The sequence below is a fragment of the Lichenostomus cassidix genome, chromosome 13 (genome assembly GCF_008360975.1).
Source record: "Lichenostomus cassidix isolate B80296 chromosome 13, HeHo_3.0, whole genome shotgun sequence".
In the NCBI taxonomy this organism is placed as follows: Eukaryota; Metazoa; Chordata; class Aves; order Passeriformes; family Meliphagidae; genus Lichenostomus; species Lichenostomus cassidix.
In genome coordinates, this window is record NC_139494.1 from 9,897,382 (window position 1) to 9,914,454 (window position 17,073).

At 41.2% G+C, this 17,073-nt stretch overlaps 1 protein-coding gene across 2 annotated transcripts; it reads left to right on the forward strand.

The window, feature by feature from the left end:
• The first annotated feature begins 67 nt into the window (after positions 1-67).
• LOC146431206 (uncharacterized) lies at positions 68-7,640 on the forward strand. Of its 2 annotated transcripts, XM_085073202.1 has the most exons (9): positions 68-121; positions 1,021-1,220; positions 4,037-4,156; positions 4,325-4,499; positions 5,324-5,442; positions 5,536-5,580; positions 5,676-5,702; positions 6,360-6,488; positions 7,479-7,640. In XM_085073202.1, the coding sequence occupies exons 5-9, from the start codon at positions 5,335-5,337 to the stop codon at positions 7,584-7,586; spliced, it is 417 nt and encodes a 138-aa protein (XP_084929328.1). In that variant the 5' UTR covers positions 68-121; positions 1,021-1,220; positions 4,037-4,156; positions 4,325-4,499; positions 5,324-5,334; the 3' UTR covers positions 7,587-7,640. The 2 variants fall into 2 exon arrangements, with proteins under 2 accessions (XP_084929328.1, XP_084929329.1); XM_085073203.1 differs by lacking the exon at positions 4,037-4,156.
• Positions 7,641-17,073: the final 9,433 nt, after the last annotated feature.

Sequence of the window (17,073 nt, forward strand, 5' to 3'; positions counted from 1 at the left end):
CTGGTTTCTCTGAAACTCTTTGTTTTGTCATAGAGGCTGTTATAGTGGAGATTCCTCTCCTAGACATGGCATTCATGTCATCCAAGAAGGCAGTGCCTGTCCTGTACTTGTGAAGAAAAAGGTAAAGTGTTGGGACAGAAAAATTATGAGATCCAAGGAGACAAGTGGGAAGAAGCTCAAGTGCTAAACTGAATGTACACTGCACAAGAGCAGCTTCCTCTCTCTAAAGCCATCTTCTTCCTATATATGCTCCTTCAGAAATGGCACAGACTGATCACTGCCAGCTTAGATAAGCAGGATGTAGAGCATCCTTCCAGAGACAGGTTCCAAAAGGACTGAAGCCATGAAGTGAGGGGAAACTTAAGTAGTCACACTGATTTTCAAGGCAGTTTTCCTAAGCTGTAGATCCTGTGACAGCTCCAGAATCAGACACAAATGGAACAACCAACCTGTCAGGAGCCATACATGCAGCACAAGGAGAGTATTTTTTAAGGGAGTCTCAGAGGTCCCATGTACAGTTTCACTGAAAGATATAAAGTGCTGGATACAGCAATAAATCCTTGCTTAGTAAGAGTGAAATTCTAAGGCTACTGGGCTGTACAACACCCAGTCTCTGAAGAGAATACAAAGGTCCTATTTGAGTGATGAAGAAAGCAATGGATAACCTTGGGTTACTAGGAGAAAGATTTGGAGAAACCAGAACTTTGCAAGTGGTAAAGAATATGCTGAGACTGCCATGCCATCACCTGCTGCATCAAAACTGGCACCTGCATGGCCTCACCTCTCTGAAAGCACCAGGACTTAGCTCATCTTCATGGTCTGCTCTATTCTCCCATGTTTCAAAACATTCTAGCACTAATGTAGCCTACTTCACATGCACTGTAGAAGCACATGGTATAGAAAATCCTGCCAATTCTCATGGACAAGGGCCAGCTTGCTCTTACTTATGCCACTACGTGGGAACCAAAATCCATATGTACGTCGTTATTAAATTACAAACGCTGTGTTTCCATCAAGCAGCCTGCAGGTGGATTTTCAATACTACCAGCATGAAAAGCGAGCTGCAATGTGGGGCTGGCTGGTGAAGAGCTCTAACACAGCCATGGAGTGAATGCCTTGTGCTGTCTGTCTGTTCTGCATGCTCAGCCTCCCTCTGCACTCCGTGCTGAGTGGGAAATCCAGCACTCAGGGTCATCGCAGAGTGGGACAATCAAGGAAGGGTGAGTGGAACTCTGATGTGAGGGTGTTCAGTGTTTCTCTTTCCAGGTGTGAAAGTGGTCAGGCCACAGAAGACATTAGGAGAAGACATCAGGAAAAATCTTAAAATACAAGAGGAATGGTGACCTCTGTGGTCAATTCCTACCGCCTTCTACCTGCTCTTAGAGATGGTTGGTTGTGGGAAGCATTTTCAATATGCACGACATACAGCATGGGTGGCATGTTGCTGTCAGGGCTTTTTTCTTTCAGATGCTTCAGCTCTTGCTAAATATTGCAACATGGAAAGCTTGGTTCAGCCCAGGACAGCTCTGGTGACTGTACTATTGTGTGAAACAAGGAGGACTTGCAGCTCTGGAGGTCTCTCTCACATGCTCTCCCCTCTCACAGCCCCTGAATGCCACCAGTTTTTTGTTGATTAGCTTAAATGGTTTCAAATTAGTTACAACTTTTCTGAAAGTACTGAGAGCTCCACTACCTACAGAAGCTAATGTGAGTCCCGAGGACATCCTGTGCTCCATCTGCTAGGGCAGAGCACATCTCAGGGGATGCCACTATCCTCTTCAAGCTGGAATCAGAAATGTTCCCTGAATTCATCAGGATTTTATGCCTTTCTGTTACAAGCAATCTTGCTATTACTATGCTATGGTTTACCCTTTCAAGAAGGGATTAGAATGCCCCTATTTTCCTTTTTCTCTACATTAGCATATGTCATCTTTATCTAAAAGAAAGGGAAAAAAATACTCCAAGCCACCTTATCTCTGGAAAATGAAACTATGAATAGCATCTCTTCATTTGTGGTCTTTGCATCTCTTCTATCTTAATCAGTGCACACAGCAAATGTAAAACAAGCTGGTTTGTTATCTGGGTGTTTTTCCTCTGCAGGGAATTGCTTTTTCTACATTAGAAAGTCCAAAATGTACAGACATTCTTAGAAACTCTACACTGGGATGCAAATTCTCTCACGAGAACTCAGAAGGTCTGGAAGTTTATGCAAACCAGGTTAAAATATCCATCTGGAAATTGGATGTTTTGGGCAGCATTTTTGGTAATTCAACCTCTCATCAAAGTAAAGGCATTAAAAGGAAATAAATATCCCAAAGTATTTACACATAAACCAAAAATGTGCAGGTCATTAGAATCTCCACAGGAGCCAGAACAAACTGCCTGAAAGAGACCACAGAAATACACTGGAGAGTTTTGTATATTCATCTTTTCCAAATGCATATTCTGGGTTGGAATCTTAATATCCCATCACTTGAAAGTTGATGGGTGGCCCTGGTGCTGGCAGTACCTGTGGTGTGTTTCTATGGGCTATTGTACCCAGTACCTTTAAGGCTGGTGATTTTTATTTCATATTTTTGAGCAATGGATGAAAAACTTCCATTTCCTCTCCACATTTTGGTCTGCGTTGCTGAAAGCGAGATTAAGGGAAAACAGTGGATGATCAGCTACCCATACATGAGGACAGAAAATTAACCAACAAATGACAACCTATTTGGGAAAATATCTTGCTGTAGTTTGTCATCATAATGAAGACTTTTAAGATATCAAAGCTAGATGTTTGAAGATTCTATTAAAAAGTCTTTCTGCTGGGATGGCATCAAATATGAATTTCTACAGTTTTGAATCAGCCTCTAAATGCTAGAAAAGAGCCTAAAGAGAAGCTGCAAGTGGTGCCACTCTCTCCTGTGCATCATCCACCTCGGCTCTCACCAATACATGCAAAGACCTTTTGCTGCCAGTTTGACTTCTTGTGATTTCACTTTCACTGTTAATTGAATGCAGCTTCTCTGACGACTCATTTGGCCTGGAGGAACAACAGTGTGAGACTGATCTCAGCACGCAATCAGATAGAAACGCAAAGATATAGAGATAGTGCTGGCACCACTGGCAGAGAGTGACGGCAAGGAGGAGCTGCCAGCTTGGGAGCAGCTCAGAAGCACCTCTGGAAGCTCTGCTGTTCTGATTTTCAATTAGCAAAAAAAATACAACAATTAGCAACAAAAAGACCTTGCCTTTTGGGCTGTAGGCCTGGGAAGAAGTTATCTGATCTGCACACTGCCCAGTGTCCATAATCACATCCCATGTATGGAAAGGTCCTAATTATGTATCTTGCGTATGATTTATGCCAACATTGCTTTGATTTACAGAACACAGCAGCTGCACTGAGGTATCATTCCTTAGGCAATGAGGCCCTAAAGACCTTGCTAAGTACATCAAATTCTGTAAAATCCTTGCAAAGACAGCATAGCAGTTACTGGGAAAAATGGGCTTTCTAATGAACATATTTTCCTTAAAAACACACACAGTAGAACCTCCTGGTTGTCACGAAGAGCCCCTTACCCCTCTTCCATGACTTCTTACCATATTCCTTGCACAACCTTGGCTTAATCAAAGATGCTTTTGAACTCTTTCCTTTAAAGAATGTAAAATCTTTCTTTCAACCATCTGGGAAACCAAGTGTCTCACAAATGTTACACATAATTTATCTCCCTTGGAGATTCATGCATTTAACTAATTGGGGCTTTACTGGCTGAACAGAGAGCAGCATGCCCGCTACTTTGCTTGGGCAAAGAGCAGTTTCCTCGAGGGAGATGTACCTGTCTGGAAGGCTCTTTATTGCTTTTTAGGGAATCACAGGCCCTCAATCACAAATCAATGATTTTATTCCTTTTCTAACTGTCTAGGGTCTTGAAAGACACCACTGCCTGGCTCATGGATGCCAGTAATCCCCATGGTGTATTTGTGCATCTGTTTATCATAACACAGACTGGTGTCAGCTTTAGCTTGCCAAGGGAGGGTCTCTGGCTTTTTCTAGGTGTTCCCTGGGGCCTGAGTGCGAACTGTACGTGCCTGATGGGATGTGTACATTTTCCACGCTGAAACACCCAAGGACAAATTTCAATGAAAAGCAGGAAGCATCCAGCCCAGCCCAGAGGTGATGCTGCATGTGCAGGCAGGGAGGAAGGGCAGGAGCAGCGGGCAGGTCCTCCTCTGCTCCCCTTGCTGGCAGCGCAGCCACACTCAGCCAGGTGAACCCCTTGCTGGATGGCAAATGCCAGAAAAAAACCCCAGCTAATTGCAACTTAGTGTTTTCTCTTTCCAGGACAGCTTCCAGAGTGATCATGCTTATCCTTCAGCCAGACTAACCAGAAGAAGTCTCAAGCTTTTGGAGAAGACCTTTAAGGCATAATGGAACTTATGGCAAACAGAAGGGAAGCTTAGAAGTCAACCCTGGGGATTTAAAAGAAATCTGAAGGGCTACCACAGGCTCTGTTAAGGTGTGCAACTTGCAAAAAGGAAACCTCTGTGGCCAGGGAGGGCTTTCACCAGCATTCAGCCTTTTTTGGAGATGCCACCTGAGAGAATTTCCAAGTTAATACCTTTTGGGTTACCTAGGACTCCTTTTGCATCCAGTCCTTTCTGCTCAAAAGGCAATGGGTGGGATGTGACCATGTTTGCACTCTGAGGGCTCCACACTCAGCCAAACTCTGGTGCATGTGCTCTCAGCACAGGTGGGAGCACAGTCCAGGACTCTGGGATTGCTCTCTGGATGCAGCAGCTGTAATTCAGTGCGACAACCTATCATGGCACTGCTCCATGACTTCATCCATCTGTCTGTCTGCTCCACAGACTCCTACAGTGCCACCAGCTTTCTTTGAGCAAGGTCATGCTCTGAATCTGGGGGGAAGCCACCCTGCACCACATCAATTTGCCTTCTCAGGAACTTTGGCAATGCTGAAACATTATTGTCTCTTTGCTTTCATGTAACTGTAATTTACATAAGTACAGGAGGCAAACCCCACATCTGAAAAAAAAAAATGCTTTCGTTGATTTTTAACCATTGTTTCCTGCTGGGGTGTGATATCATAATGTTTGAATTAATCACTTCTGAAGAGCTTTTGTGAATTTCCACAGTAGTAAAGTCACTGAAGTAGGTGACTCAATTCCACATTTGATTTCTTTAAAATGCTGTCCCAAGCTATGGGAAAAAATAGTGGGCACCTGGTATCAGTTTTATAATTGGGTTTTTCCATATTAGAATGGGAATTTTGTGAAGACTCAATTAAAAGGAGTGTCCTGCTATTCTTCTGTCACCCATCAGACTAAGTTGACATGAATGCCAGCATGCTGTCATACATACTCTTCTCTTGTCTGCTGCTCTCTGTGCAAGCAGAGTACTGTGGTGTCCGGGAAATTATCCGTTACACAAAGCGTCTGCTTGTAAGTGGCTTTTTAGCATCTTACTTCTGAAAAAATGCATGCTTGTACAGGAGATGATAACAAATACTGATTTCTCACTTGCTCTTCCTCCAGGATGATAGTTCTCTGAGTTGCCCATGTAGGCAGACAGCAGTCAGTGTGAGTACATGGCTTTTGAAAATATAATGAGACTAAACAGATCTGTACTGGTACATTGAATGCTGGATTTTAACACTCACTGTTTTTGTTTTCAGCCATGTTCGTGTCTCCCCATCCCTGAAGTAAGTATATATTTTTTAAAGCTATTGTAGATGTTAAAGAAATTTGGTATTAACTGTTAGGTTTGTTCACTTTGCTCCTAAGGTAACTTTTGCTTTCAGTTATGAGGAAGATTGTAACACACCAATAGCAGCAAAACTGAGCTTGGTGAATAGGGAGGGAAGCAGAAGCCCTCCCACTACACAGCAATCAGAATCAAGCCCAGAGTCCTCTGTGGGCTTGATTTACAAATCAAGAGATACAAGCTTTTGCTTTGAAAATCTCTGCAAGACCTTGTTTTATGGCTGGGTGCCTAAATACTAGTGAACCTGGGCCAGAGATGTCAGGCCTCAGACTTAGCTCTAGGTGTATCCAGTACTATTTCTTTGTCTTAAGCCTCCTCAGATGTAAAGCCCCAGCATTGCTGAAACTATGCTTCAAAGAGGTAACTTTAACAGTTTGAGGTTTTCTGAGAGATGGGAGAGGTGTTGCTTACGGCATACATGAGAATTTAGTGTTTTACAGTCCCCCCAAAATTCTTGTACCAGTTTTCAATATATTGCAAAATACATTGCATTTGACTGCCACATGCTGCCACATTTAGGAATACAAATTTCTTCTTTGTGTGCATAAACACAAAATGCATTCTAGGTTTTTCTAATGCCTTCTTTGTTGAACAGCCTGGCCATGAACTGGCATGCTTTGTGGATGGAACCAAACACCTGGAGGAAAACAACAAATCTTCCAACCTAGTGATTACAAGGCTTCACCTGACCTTTCAGACTATGCTGGATAGAAACCTCTGTGAGGTAAGACTTTCTTACTTTTCTACAGATTTTTGTCTATCTTTTACAAATGAAAGGGGTTTTTTAATATAATTTAAACATTTGTAGATAAGTGTTTCATTAATTTCAGATGTGTTCTAAATACTCATTTTGTGCAGGAGACAGATAAAACTGTAACATGTGTGAGGCACTGAAAAGCTTGTTAAGTTGGGAGAGATGGACTCTGCCCCACTGTGCCCTTTCACTTCTCGAAATGCTTTTAGCATGAGGACCATTGAACTTAGATCTCTGGGAGAGGAGCTTTATTTAAATTGCTTTTCTATTCTCCTTTCTCAAAATGTGTTTTGACATTAAATAATAATGATCCAACACTGGGGAATGGATGTGCAGGAGTTGCATGGCTGGAGCCAGGTGAGCAGAGCATCCTTCCCCTCTGCAGCTTTAATTCTACCTAAGCAGCAGTTTCTCCACTGACTCTCGGTGTGAAACACTGCTGTGACCTGCAGCATCTTCCAGCTCATCATGATGCCCAGGATGGCTCTGGGGTCCTCCCTCAGCTACCTTTGCTGAGCCTTTATTTACATACTGAGCAAAGCTCTTGAGTGATTCAATGAGACACAGAAGATGCTGACAATGCAGTGTCTCCAGCACCTTTAAGCTGTCTTCAGCCTTGCAAGGAGCAATAGTCAGGGTGGCCTTGTGACACTGGGCAGAACCCTTGCCCCTGCTCCTCACAGTATCTGCACTATTTTCTGGGTTGAAACAGCCTAGTTTGAGTGACTTCAGCTATAACTGAATATGTGAACTGAATATAATTATTGGACAGTACACCTGCCACCTTCTTAGTCAACATGAAACGCCACTCTTACAATCACTGCTCAAAGAAAATTCTCTATGAAATGTTTTTGGAATCCTTGCCTAGCTCCAGATAATGTATATTTTTACTGGTTCAACTAAATTCTTTATTTTATTATAAAATCTTTGCTAACCCAATCTTTGTTCTTTCTATCGCAGAGCCTGGCACAAGGGGATCAATGCGAGTACAAGACCAAGGGGAATGTGAATGAATTTCTGAATAAAATCCTGACAACCTATCAAGCAATGAATAAATACAATGCTTAATGGGTTTTTTTTTAAAGATTTTTAAAAATCCAAAGTCTTTGAAAACAACAGGGAACAGAAAAGTTATTTATTGTATTTATTGTCTACCTGAAATATAAAAGGTAGAAATAACCATTAATAAACCAATAAAATTATAATTTACATGAGCACCAAAAGTATTTGAGTCTTCATTTTATGTTCTATACTTGGTGAAAGATTTGAATGTCCTGTGTTCATACCAATACATGTCAAAATGCTTCTGCAAAGCTCCAACCCAACAATTTCACTAATATGAGATGCTCCAGCAAAATTCACGCTCTGCCCATTGTATAGCGCAAGATATATTTGTGGACTTGAGAGGGAAACAAAAAATCTGTGTTTTCTTCCTGCATCATTTATTTGTTGACAATAGCTACACACCATGAATAAATCACTTAGCTTCTTCCTTGCAAGGTTGCAGATTTTCCTGCCCACAGCCACTTTTTTCCTTCGAAATATTCAGTAGTAGAGAACTTATGAACATCTTCACTTACAAAAACAAGACCAAACCCAGCAGTAATTACAAGCTTTTAATGGGCTTGTGCATTTGGAATGTGCTGTGGACAGCTATTTCTTTCTCAGGACATATTTAATGCTGTTTTTTTTTCCATATTGCCATGAGCCCAGAAATGCTTCTCTATCACTGCTCCACTCAGCTCAACAGAGGAGTCAAAAAGGGAGCTTTATTGGAAAAAGAAACCAACCAGTATGTAAGGGGAGATGCTTATCTCAGCCACCTATTCCAGCCTTCTCAGCATCTTACTTAGATGTCTTCACAGAAGGGAAACTCCCAAACACGTGAGAGGTCAGATTTCATCTCTTTAGTGGCTCAGAGAGGAACAAAAGCATTGTAACATGGCTTTTGAGATGGAATATCTTAAATACCTCCAAGCGCTTATATCTTCACCACCTTCAATGGAGTGGGGTGGATTTTTCAGACTTCAAGAAAGAGACACAAACATACCATTTCCTTTCCTTTTTTTCATTGATGGGATGGACATGTTTCTGGGATCAAAAGCATGATGGAAATGCTCAACTACTCTGTTGTTCTTAAGCTTTCCATTTGTATAGACTTGGGGAAAAGATTGAACGAGGTTATAGAAAATGCATCTGATACAACTACATAAAAGGAGTTAAACTTTTTTAATATATCAGAAGCATTTTCTCATATGTTTCTGCCACCTGTTTAAAATATGATAAAGGAATAATAAATATTAAAATAGAAAATACTATTTTCTGGTAACACCTACAAAGATGAAACCAAGAAATTAAACAACTATTTCATCTTTCTCACATTTTCATATCTTCCTACATTTTCTATACCATTCAGCTCCAACAGCTCTCTCCTAAATAACCATTTGTTTTTTGCATTCTAGTGCAAAGAAAAATCATGATTCACCATTTCTGATGAATCAGCAGAATGCTTATGAATGCTCCTGGCCCTGAGCAGAAGAAAACGGTTCATTAACATCCATCTATCTTATTGAATCTATGATGTCAGATCTCAATTTTCTAAATATCATCTCTACCAAATCAAAGTGCAGTCTTGTTAATATTTTCCAAGTGCAAATCTAAGCTACTTTAGTCTTCCTGTGACATTTTGCTTTGTGTGTGCAGCTCACCAGCACAGTTCCTAGCCATATTATGTAGCAAAAGGAAAATATGAAAGTTGTTGATAGAGTTTTATAGATAAGCAAAAGACTTCCCAGGTCATGGGACCGCAGACAGCAAGGAAAAATAAAATTCTTTGTCTAGTATTTTTATTCCCAAAATTATGTCATTAAATTTATGAAATATAGAAATGGTGAAACTGCGACATGAGCAAAAGGCAGATAATAAATTTAGCTTTGTCCAACAGAAGCTGGCAAGAGTGGAATATAGTCAGTCAACTTCCAGTCAAGAGACAATAGGAAACTCTTGCACAGAGTCTGAAAAAACAACTAACTTACAAACTGCAGAAGATATAACTGCAAAATATCTATTATCTGATGCCTCGGTTTGCATCTGCATGAAAGAAATGATTGCTGTGTGCTTAAACCACCGAGTGCAGGATTCTGCAACCTGAAATAAGAGCTCCACTGCTGACTGTTACTGAGCCCCTGCATCTGTGAGCTAATGCAAAGTGTTTGCTTGCACTGGTGACCTCCCCAAGCTCTGTGAGCTCAAGTCCAGGAATGACACAGTCCTTCACCCTCAAATATTTTCACGCTCTGCCTCCCTGCATATTCAGATCTTCTCCGTGGGGCTCGTATGCCCTGTGAGGCCTTGCAAACCCCAGGGCAGGCTGTGGAAGGGCTGGATGTCTCTTGGCAGGTCAGAGCATCCCTTCAGCCAGCCCTGGCCAGCCTCTGAGAGGACATGGGACCCAACAGACATTCATGGGCCTTTTCTGTCTCTGGTTTTTGGCTCTCAATAGGATTGGAAACCCATCAGCTGAAAACAAAAGGCAACTAATCCATTGGGTTACTTAATTACCGCAACAAGTACCTGACTTGTTATCTCAGTTATCTTTCTCTTGCAGCTCTCTAGCGAGATGTGTCATATGCTCTGATAGAGAGGATGTGGCCTAGGGCAGTGGGGACAGGAGGTGAAGAAGGTCAGACATTCCGTGTGCAATGTAACTTGCCTGCACAAGCCAATGATATTGTGGAACAGATTGACAATTATGAATTGATAGTCAACAGTGACTTTGGGAAAGAGCCCTTCTACCACCCATTCAAACCTGTCCAGGAGCTCATGGCAAGGTGTGTGCTTGTTTTCAAGTATGCACAGTTCCACACTTGCCTTGCTTCTACACCTCACATCAGATAAAAGAGGCTTGGAGATAATTGCTTTATGATTTCAGAAAGAGAAACCCTTGATAGCTGAGGATGCAAGGCAGGAGTGGTTGCTTTCAGCAAACTGGAAAGTAACACCATGATCTCTGTACAAAGCACCTCTTTCTCCAGGAATGCCTGCTCAGGGGAGTTAAGTGCTGGACATACACAGACCAATTCCATATCTCATGCCACCTCAGCTATAGTACTTTCCTCATTAGCATGAAGTAATGCTATGAGTGACCCAAAGGCACTTGAAAAGCTACTTCACTCTTCAGCAAAGAGCAATTCTCCCAACCCTGCTAGAGCAGCCAGCACACAACTCTTTTTTTGAAGGGTTTTGTTGCTGTCAACACTCAGCCAGGAACCCATTCACAAAATCTGCAGTGCCACAGTAGAATTTCCTTAGTTCAGGCATCCACTTAGCAGCAAGAATATTGCAAAACTTGTGGTGTCGTCATCAGAAACATGGCTAGGAGAGTTTTGTACGATGGAGTCTCTGCTAGGACACTTACCAGGGCAGAAGTACATCAGTATAGCCAAAGCTCTTGTGCTTCAGTCTGTTATCCCTGATTTTACCTAACTCCATTTTACCTAACCTGCTCCAGGACAAGACCAAGTCCTACACAGTGCCAGTGGCCTAATAAGAAGCTGTTTCCAATGACAAATAAATGAAAACTGGTTTTGAAAATAATTTTTGGAGGCACTAGAACTGCCCCAGTGCATCCGGCATGTGGTTGTTTTTTCATTAATTTCTTGCACCCCTGTAAGAACAAGTCTGGTATATGCCTTGCTTTGGGAAGAAGAGGCACAGGCTGCAATTCAAATGCTTCCCAGCCATAAATCATAGCTGGTATACAAAAGCAGCTTTACATACTTCTGAAAGAAAGCTGATCTTATCTGGGTTGTCCTCACAACACCCTTCTGAAGCATGTGGACAAGCCATACTCCTCTAGTTATAGAGAAAAGTAAGGAAATGAGTTTGTTGAGATGGAGAACTCTTCTCCAAAAAAACTCTGCATTTTACAATTATGTGAAGACTAACAGTGGTTGCTTGTAGAGCTCAACACACACCAAGGTTAAACACTACTAAGACTCAAGAATATCATGTGAATTGTATCATATTAACAATATCAGATGGTGCTACTGGGAAGAAAAAAGCCAAAGGAATTCCCAGTCCCACTCCCAGATAAGCCTCTACCAGCCCATAGGTAGTTGCAGCTCCCTTCCCATCTTCTCTATTGATCTCCCACTATTGATTCAATCAGTTGAACAATCTCCAAAAGTTAGAACTAAAGATTCCCAGGACCTCTTCATGGAAGCAACTATGGTGATCTATAAATTATAGCATCTTCATGGACACACTCCATAGCAGAAGTTGCATGTGTCTGAACTGTAAATCCTTTGTCATCTTTCATGAACTTCTGTAAATAGTCCTGAATTTTCACACCACTGCTATGAGATACAAGCTAAAAGCTGTCTTCTTCCTGTTGGAATACAGAGGGGTTGTAGTTCAGGTAACAAAGATGTAAAAGAGCTAGAAAGAGAAGGCAAAATACTTCAGTAATGCAACACCATGATTGCTATAATTTTTTTTTTAATTAATCACATACAAAAAATCAAAGATGCTTATGAATGAGCAATGTGTCTGAATTGCTTCTGCTACTTTAAATCTAATAGTGAAGTAATACATGATACAATCCTACATATCAGGTCATAATCTAGAAAAAATATCAATAAGTAAGAAACTACCTTAAAGATAATTTTCCATGTAAAATACCAGTAATATTCTTCTTACTCAGAAACAGCATCATCAAGACGCTTCACAAGAGAACAGATTCCTTTGATTTGTTTATTGTGTTCATATCGCTAGTTTTTAATTTGATAGCTTTCAGACTAAATAAATATTTCCCAATAAGTCAACAAAAAAGCCCAGGAGTGAGGGGAGTTCCCCTTGACTCCCCACAAACTGGAATTGTAAAAGAGCAGAAGAAGAGGGAAATCATGATTTAAGAGATGCAGATAATGATCAGCCTAGTTCTGACTTTGCAAGCAGCCTGTGGGAGAGGAGAGACATATTCTGTCTGACATCAACTTCAGGCAGGATATAAATCAGCCATTGAGATACAAGATTGTTCCACAGTGGCACAAACTTTCTCACTCTCATTTTGTCATACTACCACAGGTCTGACATCATGCAATTAAGTAAAATGGAATAGAAAGGAAAGCCCGAAGACTGAAGATTCCTACTGACCACAAGGTATTTTCACCAATATAGTACACTTAGAAATAGAGGCTGTGGCATTCACAGGGATGAAAAAGTGCAAACATCCATTTAAATGTTATCTCCTACTTAGAAGCAAGCACCCTAGACTGTTTGCTTTAGTAAATCTCACAAAGATTTAAGAGAATAGGCATTTAGGGCCCAGTGAACCCTTCACTGGTGGCTGACTGAGGCAGCAAAAGTTGTACAACAGTTTCGGGGAACAGGGAAGGGAAATTTAAGAGTTTTAAAGTACAGTCCTGCTGCTCCTTGCACACTCTGTGATATTGATGGGTCACAGCGGACATGACAGGCAAGTGAAGGATAATTGAATTCAGCTTTCATCATTCCAATAATCCACTTACTGTTCTATGTGTAATTAAGAAAAGCTCTGAGTATATAGCACATATTCTGCATATTTCAATATAGTGCCCTCATTAAGAAAGAGCACAAGGATGAGAAAAAAAAAGAGTAGAAAGAATCACAGAATCACAGAACTGTTTGTGTCAGAAGGGACCTAAAGCTCATCTTGTTGCAACTCCCTGCCATGGGCAGGGACACGTTCCACAAGTCTAGATTGCTCAGGTCCCTGTCCAACCTGGCCCTGAACACCTCCAGGGATGAATCAGACTTCTTGGTTTAAGTGGGAGCTTCCACTCAGTGCTGCTGCTGGAATTGTTCTTGGCCCTCTGCCCCAGCTCAGCTGCATCAAATCTTGGGACAGCCCAGAAGGCCGGAAGATCTCAGTGACTGCTGAAAACTTTGTTCCTTGCCAATTACCTCCTATAGATGTCCAGTAGAAAAAGCTTGGGCACTGGAAAAAACTGGTTCTGGGGAGCCAGAGATTCCTAGGCTCTGAGAATTCCCCTTGTATGAAGAGAAACCATGAGGGCAGTGGAGCAGTGTGGGTGAAGGAGGCACAAGAGGTGCAGGAATGCTCTGCTGCTATCCCCACAACAGCCAACAGCAAGGCAATACCAGCTGCAGAAATGAACAGACAACATCATAATACTCTCGTTTTATACTTATTTAATATAAGGAAGAGGAACTATTACAAAATTAATGAGGAAGATCTCTGTCTGAGTGTATAGGGGAGAGATGCATCAGAGAGTAGCCAGTGGAGGCATATGGAAGCCTAGTTTGGTGCTGGTTTGAAACTAGAGATATTCATCAAATGACATCCTAGCAGAAGTCATGTTCTTGAATACAAATACCTTATGAAGTAATTTATAATGTACTCAGTGAAAATGCAGACATAATTCCTGCTATAAACAAGGTAACTGAAGTTACTGGCAGGTAGGTAGACTATAATACCAAAAGAGAAGCTCCAAAAATTCTCCAGGAAAGCAGTGATTACAATAAATTGACCAGTGGTGACACCTTTGCTACTACTGACCCAGGAGGTGACGGGGTGACAAGAAAAGGCTTGGGACTTTGGAACAATGTGTCTGTACCTAAACAATTTTGTATGCAGGAAATGTGGCTGTGAGGGATGGAAAACTGTCCCACCTAAGTAATCTTCTCATCGGAGGGAGAGGGCAAAGAAGAATGAGACTGCACCCGCACTGGGTGCCCTCAGTTAAGCAAGTGTATTTTGAAATTGGATTAGCCATATCATTAAATTATACTTGGACAAGTTGTCTGTTTTTCTATTCACAAAGGCCAACTCCAAATACAACACCCAGGTTAGTACTTGTGGCAGCAGGTTTTATCCATTTAGATTTATCAGTAATGAAAGGCAACTTGGCAGAATTATGACTTGTCTGACATGGTAAATATAATGGATGGATCTGTGATGAATTTTTTCATCCTAAATGTCTGTGGCTCAAAACAAAACTATTTTCAAGCATTACTTATCCATTCTTACTGGGAAACTATATTCATACTGGAAAGCTTTCATAAATGTTGTTCATTTTCAGCAACTGAAAACTGTGGAAAAACTCCTATTTTTCCATGAGGTGTTCTGAGAAAACCTTAGGAGAATAAATAATGAAGAGTACATGCTTTTTCTTCCCATTCAATTTTTTCCTCCAAGCTTTTTGGAATCAAGCAAACCCTGCCCTTCTCAAAGGGCCCCAAATTCATTGCAACACATCAGTGATGTGAAGCCCAACAGGGCAGGGGTGAGACAAGGTAGTCAGCATTCACACAGGAAGGTGACTCCTATTCCTAGCAAACCAATCACCCTGAGCATCTACAACTCAAATATCAACAAATCCAGATCCTCAACTGCAAGCTGTGCATGGGCCATCTGCTCCAGGAGCTGGGCAGAAACAGCAGCAAGGTTTCAAAGAAAAGTTACCATGCTGTGCTCAATTTATGAGGGACAGGTAACATCTGCTTTTTTGGAGGAACTTGAAGATACAATAGCAGGATTACCAGGAAATTGCTTGACCACTGGGAACATAATATAGGAAGATGTGTGACACCAAGTTCTGAGGACAACATTAATTGTCAGGCTAGAAAGCCCTGGATTTACAGCTTTTTTATTTTAGAAAAAATGAACCTTGGACAGATTGGATACAATCCATGATGCTGCCACTAGCATCTAGCAGAAAGTGAAAATTTGTATTTATGACTTCTCCTTTTGTGAATGCAGTTAACAATCAAACAATATTAATGTACATTAAATATCACAAATTCTGGAACAGATCCCAAGTCCTGTCAAATATTGGTCACCTCTGAAGAGGTGAAGGGCAGACTGTTAAAATAAAGGGCTTCTCAAAGGTTTCAGTGAGAACAATCCCTGCTGGTCAGGCTCTGATGGAGGCAGCATGTTCTGCTCCATCTGTGTCCTGGTACCACAAGTTAGCACTGGTTTTGAGATTTACAGAACTGCAGAGTGAGAACAGAGATAAGCAACAACTCATGAGCATATGAGTGTAAAATATATACCCATGGGCCATTCTAAGGCTCTTTTCTACAGCCATGCCTGTGGAACATGCCTGTTCCTAATTTCTGAGTGGTTTCCCTTCTTTGGTAACTAAAAGATATGGGTATATAAATAAATATAGATTTATATATGCACATTTTCACCCCTGGCACACATGAACATCCTAGCATCTCTTTATTAGTCTGCAGAGTCCTCAAAGTTCTAATGTAAAAATACATCCCAGAGACTGATATGCGAGTTCCCTCTTGTGACCAAGTGATGTTATAGCAATACCTGAAAGTACACACAAAACATGTATTTAAAAAAACAGACATTTAGCGAGCAAAGAAACAATGCAAACTGCAGAGAATCTGTCGGTTTTGCATTTTTTGTTCAACAGCCATTGGTCTAATATTAAAAAGAAATATAAATTACACCATCTGTGCATAGTACAGAGAAGAATGAACAGGAATATGTCTGTGGAGAATGTCAGAAAAATGAACTAAAAAGGAAGATGAGGTTGCTAAAGCTAAAATATTATACATGAATCCTAAGGCCCCACAGATAAAATCTAAATAAGGTGAAGGAAAATGGTTGATACCCCTTCTATAACCTTTATTGTTAGAATTTCCCTTCCTGGCAGACGAACTGCAACAAACCCACTTCCTCCTCCTGCCAGTGAGGTGAACAGATTTTCTCAAATCTGTGAAAAAAACCCAGCACTTGGCAATGGCAGAAAAATCAGATATGGACATAAACAGAGCATGAATGATGGAAATATAGGGTAACTTGCACAGTTGTTTAATCCCTTCCTCTGATCTGAAGCAGGGTTTTGTATGTCTTAGACCATCCTTACCCAAAATTTTCTTACCTGCTCTGAGATCTTCCAAAGAGGGTTCTGGAGGCTCCATAGGCAGTTTACCATGCTGTAACTCAGCTATAAAGTTTTTTTCTGATATTAATGCTCAAAACGTTTGCTGCTACTTCAGGCACTGACTTATTATTGGGTATGTCTTTTATTGGCTGCTTTTCCGATCAAATCAGACCTTAAGCTGCCTGCTTTGGACAACCTTAGTCCTCAAAGGTTTCTGTTTTCTTAGTGTGAAGGGTATCTATTTGTTAAAGCAGGTAATCAGAACCAAAAGTATTCCAGATGACATCTTAATGACAATTTCTCTTGTGCTCAACTCAAACACACTTACCAGAACATCAGCAGATACAGCCATTTCAGAGGATTTCATTACTCAGGTTAGACACACTGTAATTTATATGCCAACACCAGTAAACAGAAGCTGAATTAGCTGGCAAGTTATTTTTAACTCTGCTTAGATAATATTGAGTCAGAGGATCAAGTAGCCTGTGCTTTATGGATTAGTGGGCAGAGTTACCCATCGAAAGTGCCACAGCACTAATGCATTAATAACTTAATAGGCACTAACAGCTCTAAGCAGCCCAGGCCTTACCCTCAGCCTTGCCCCAGGGCCCTAAGTGACCCCTTAAGCTCAGCCCTGGCCTGTC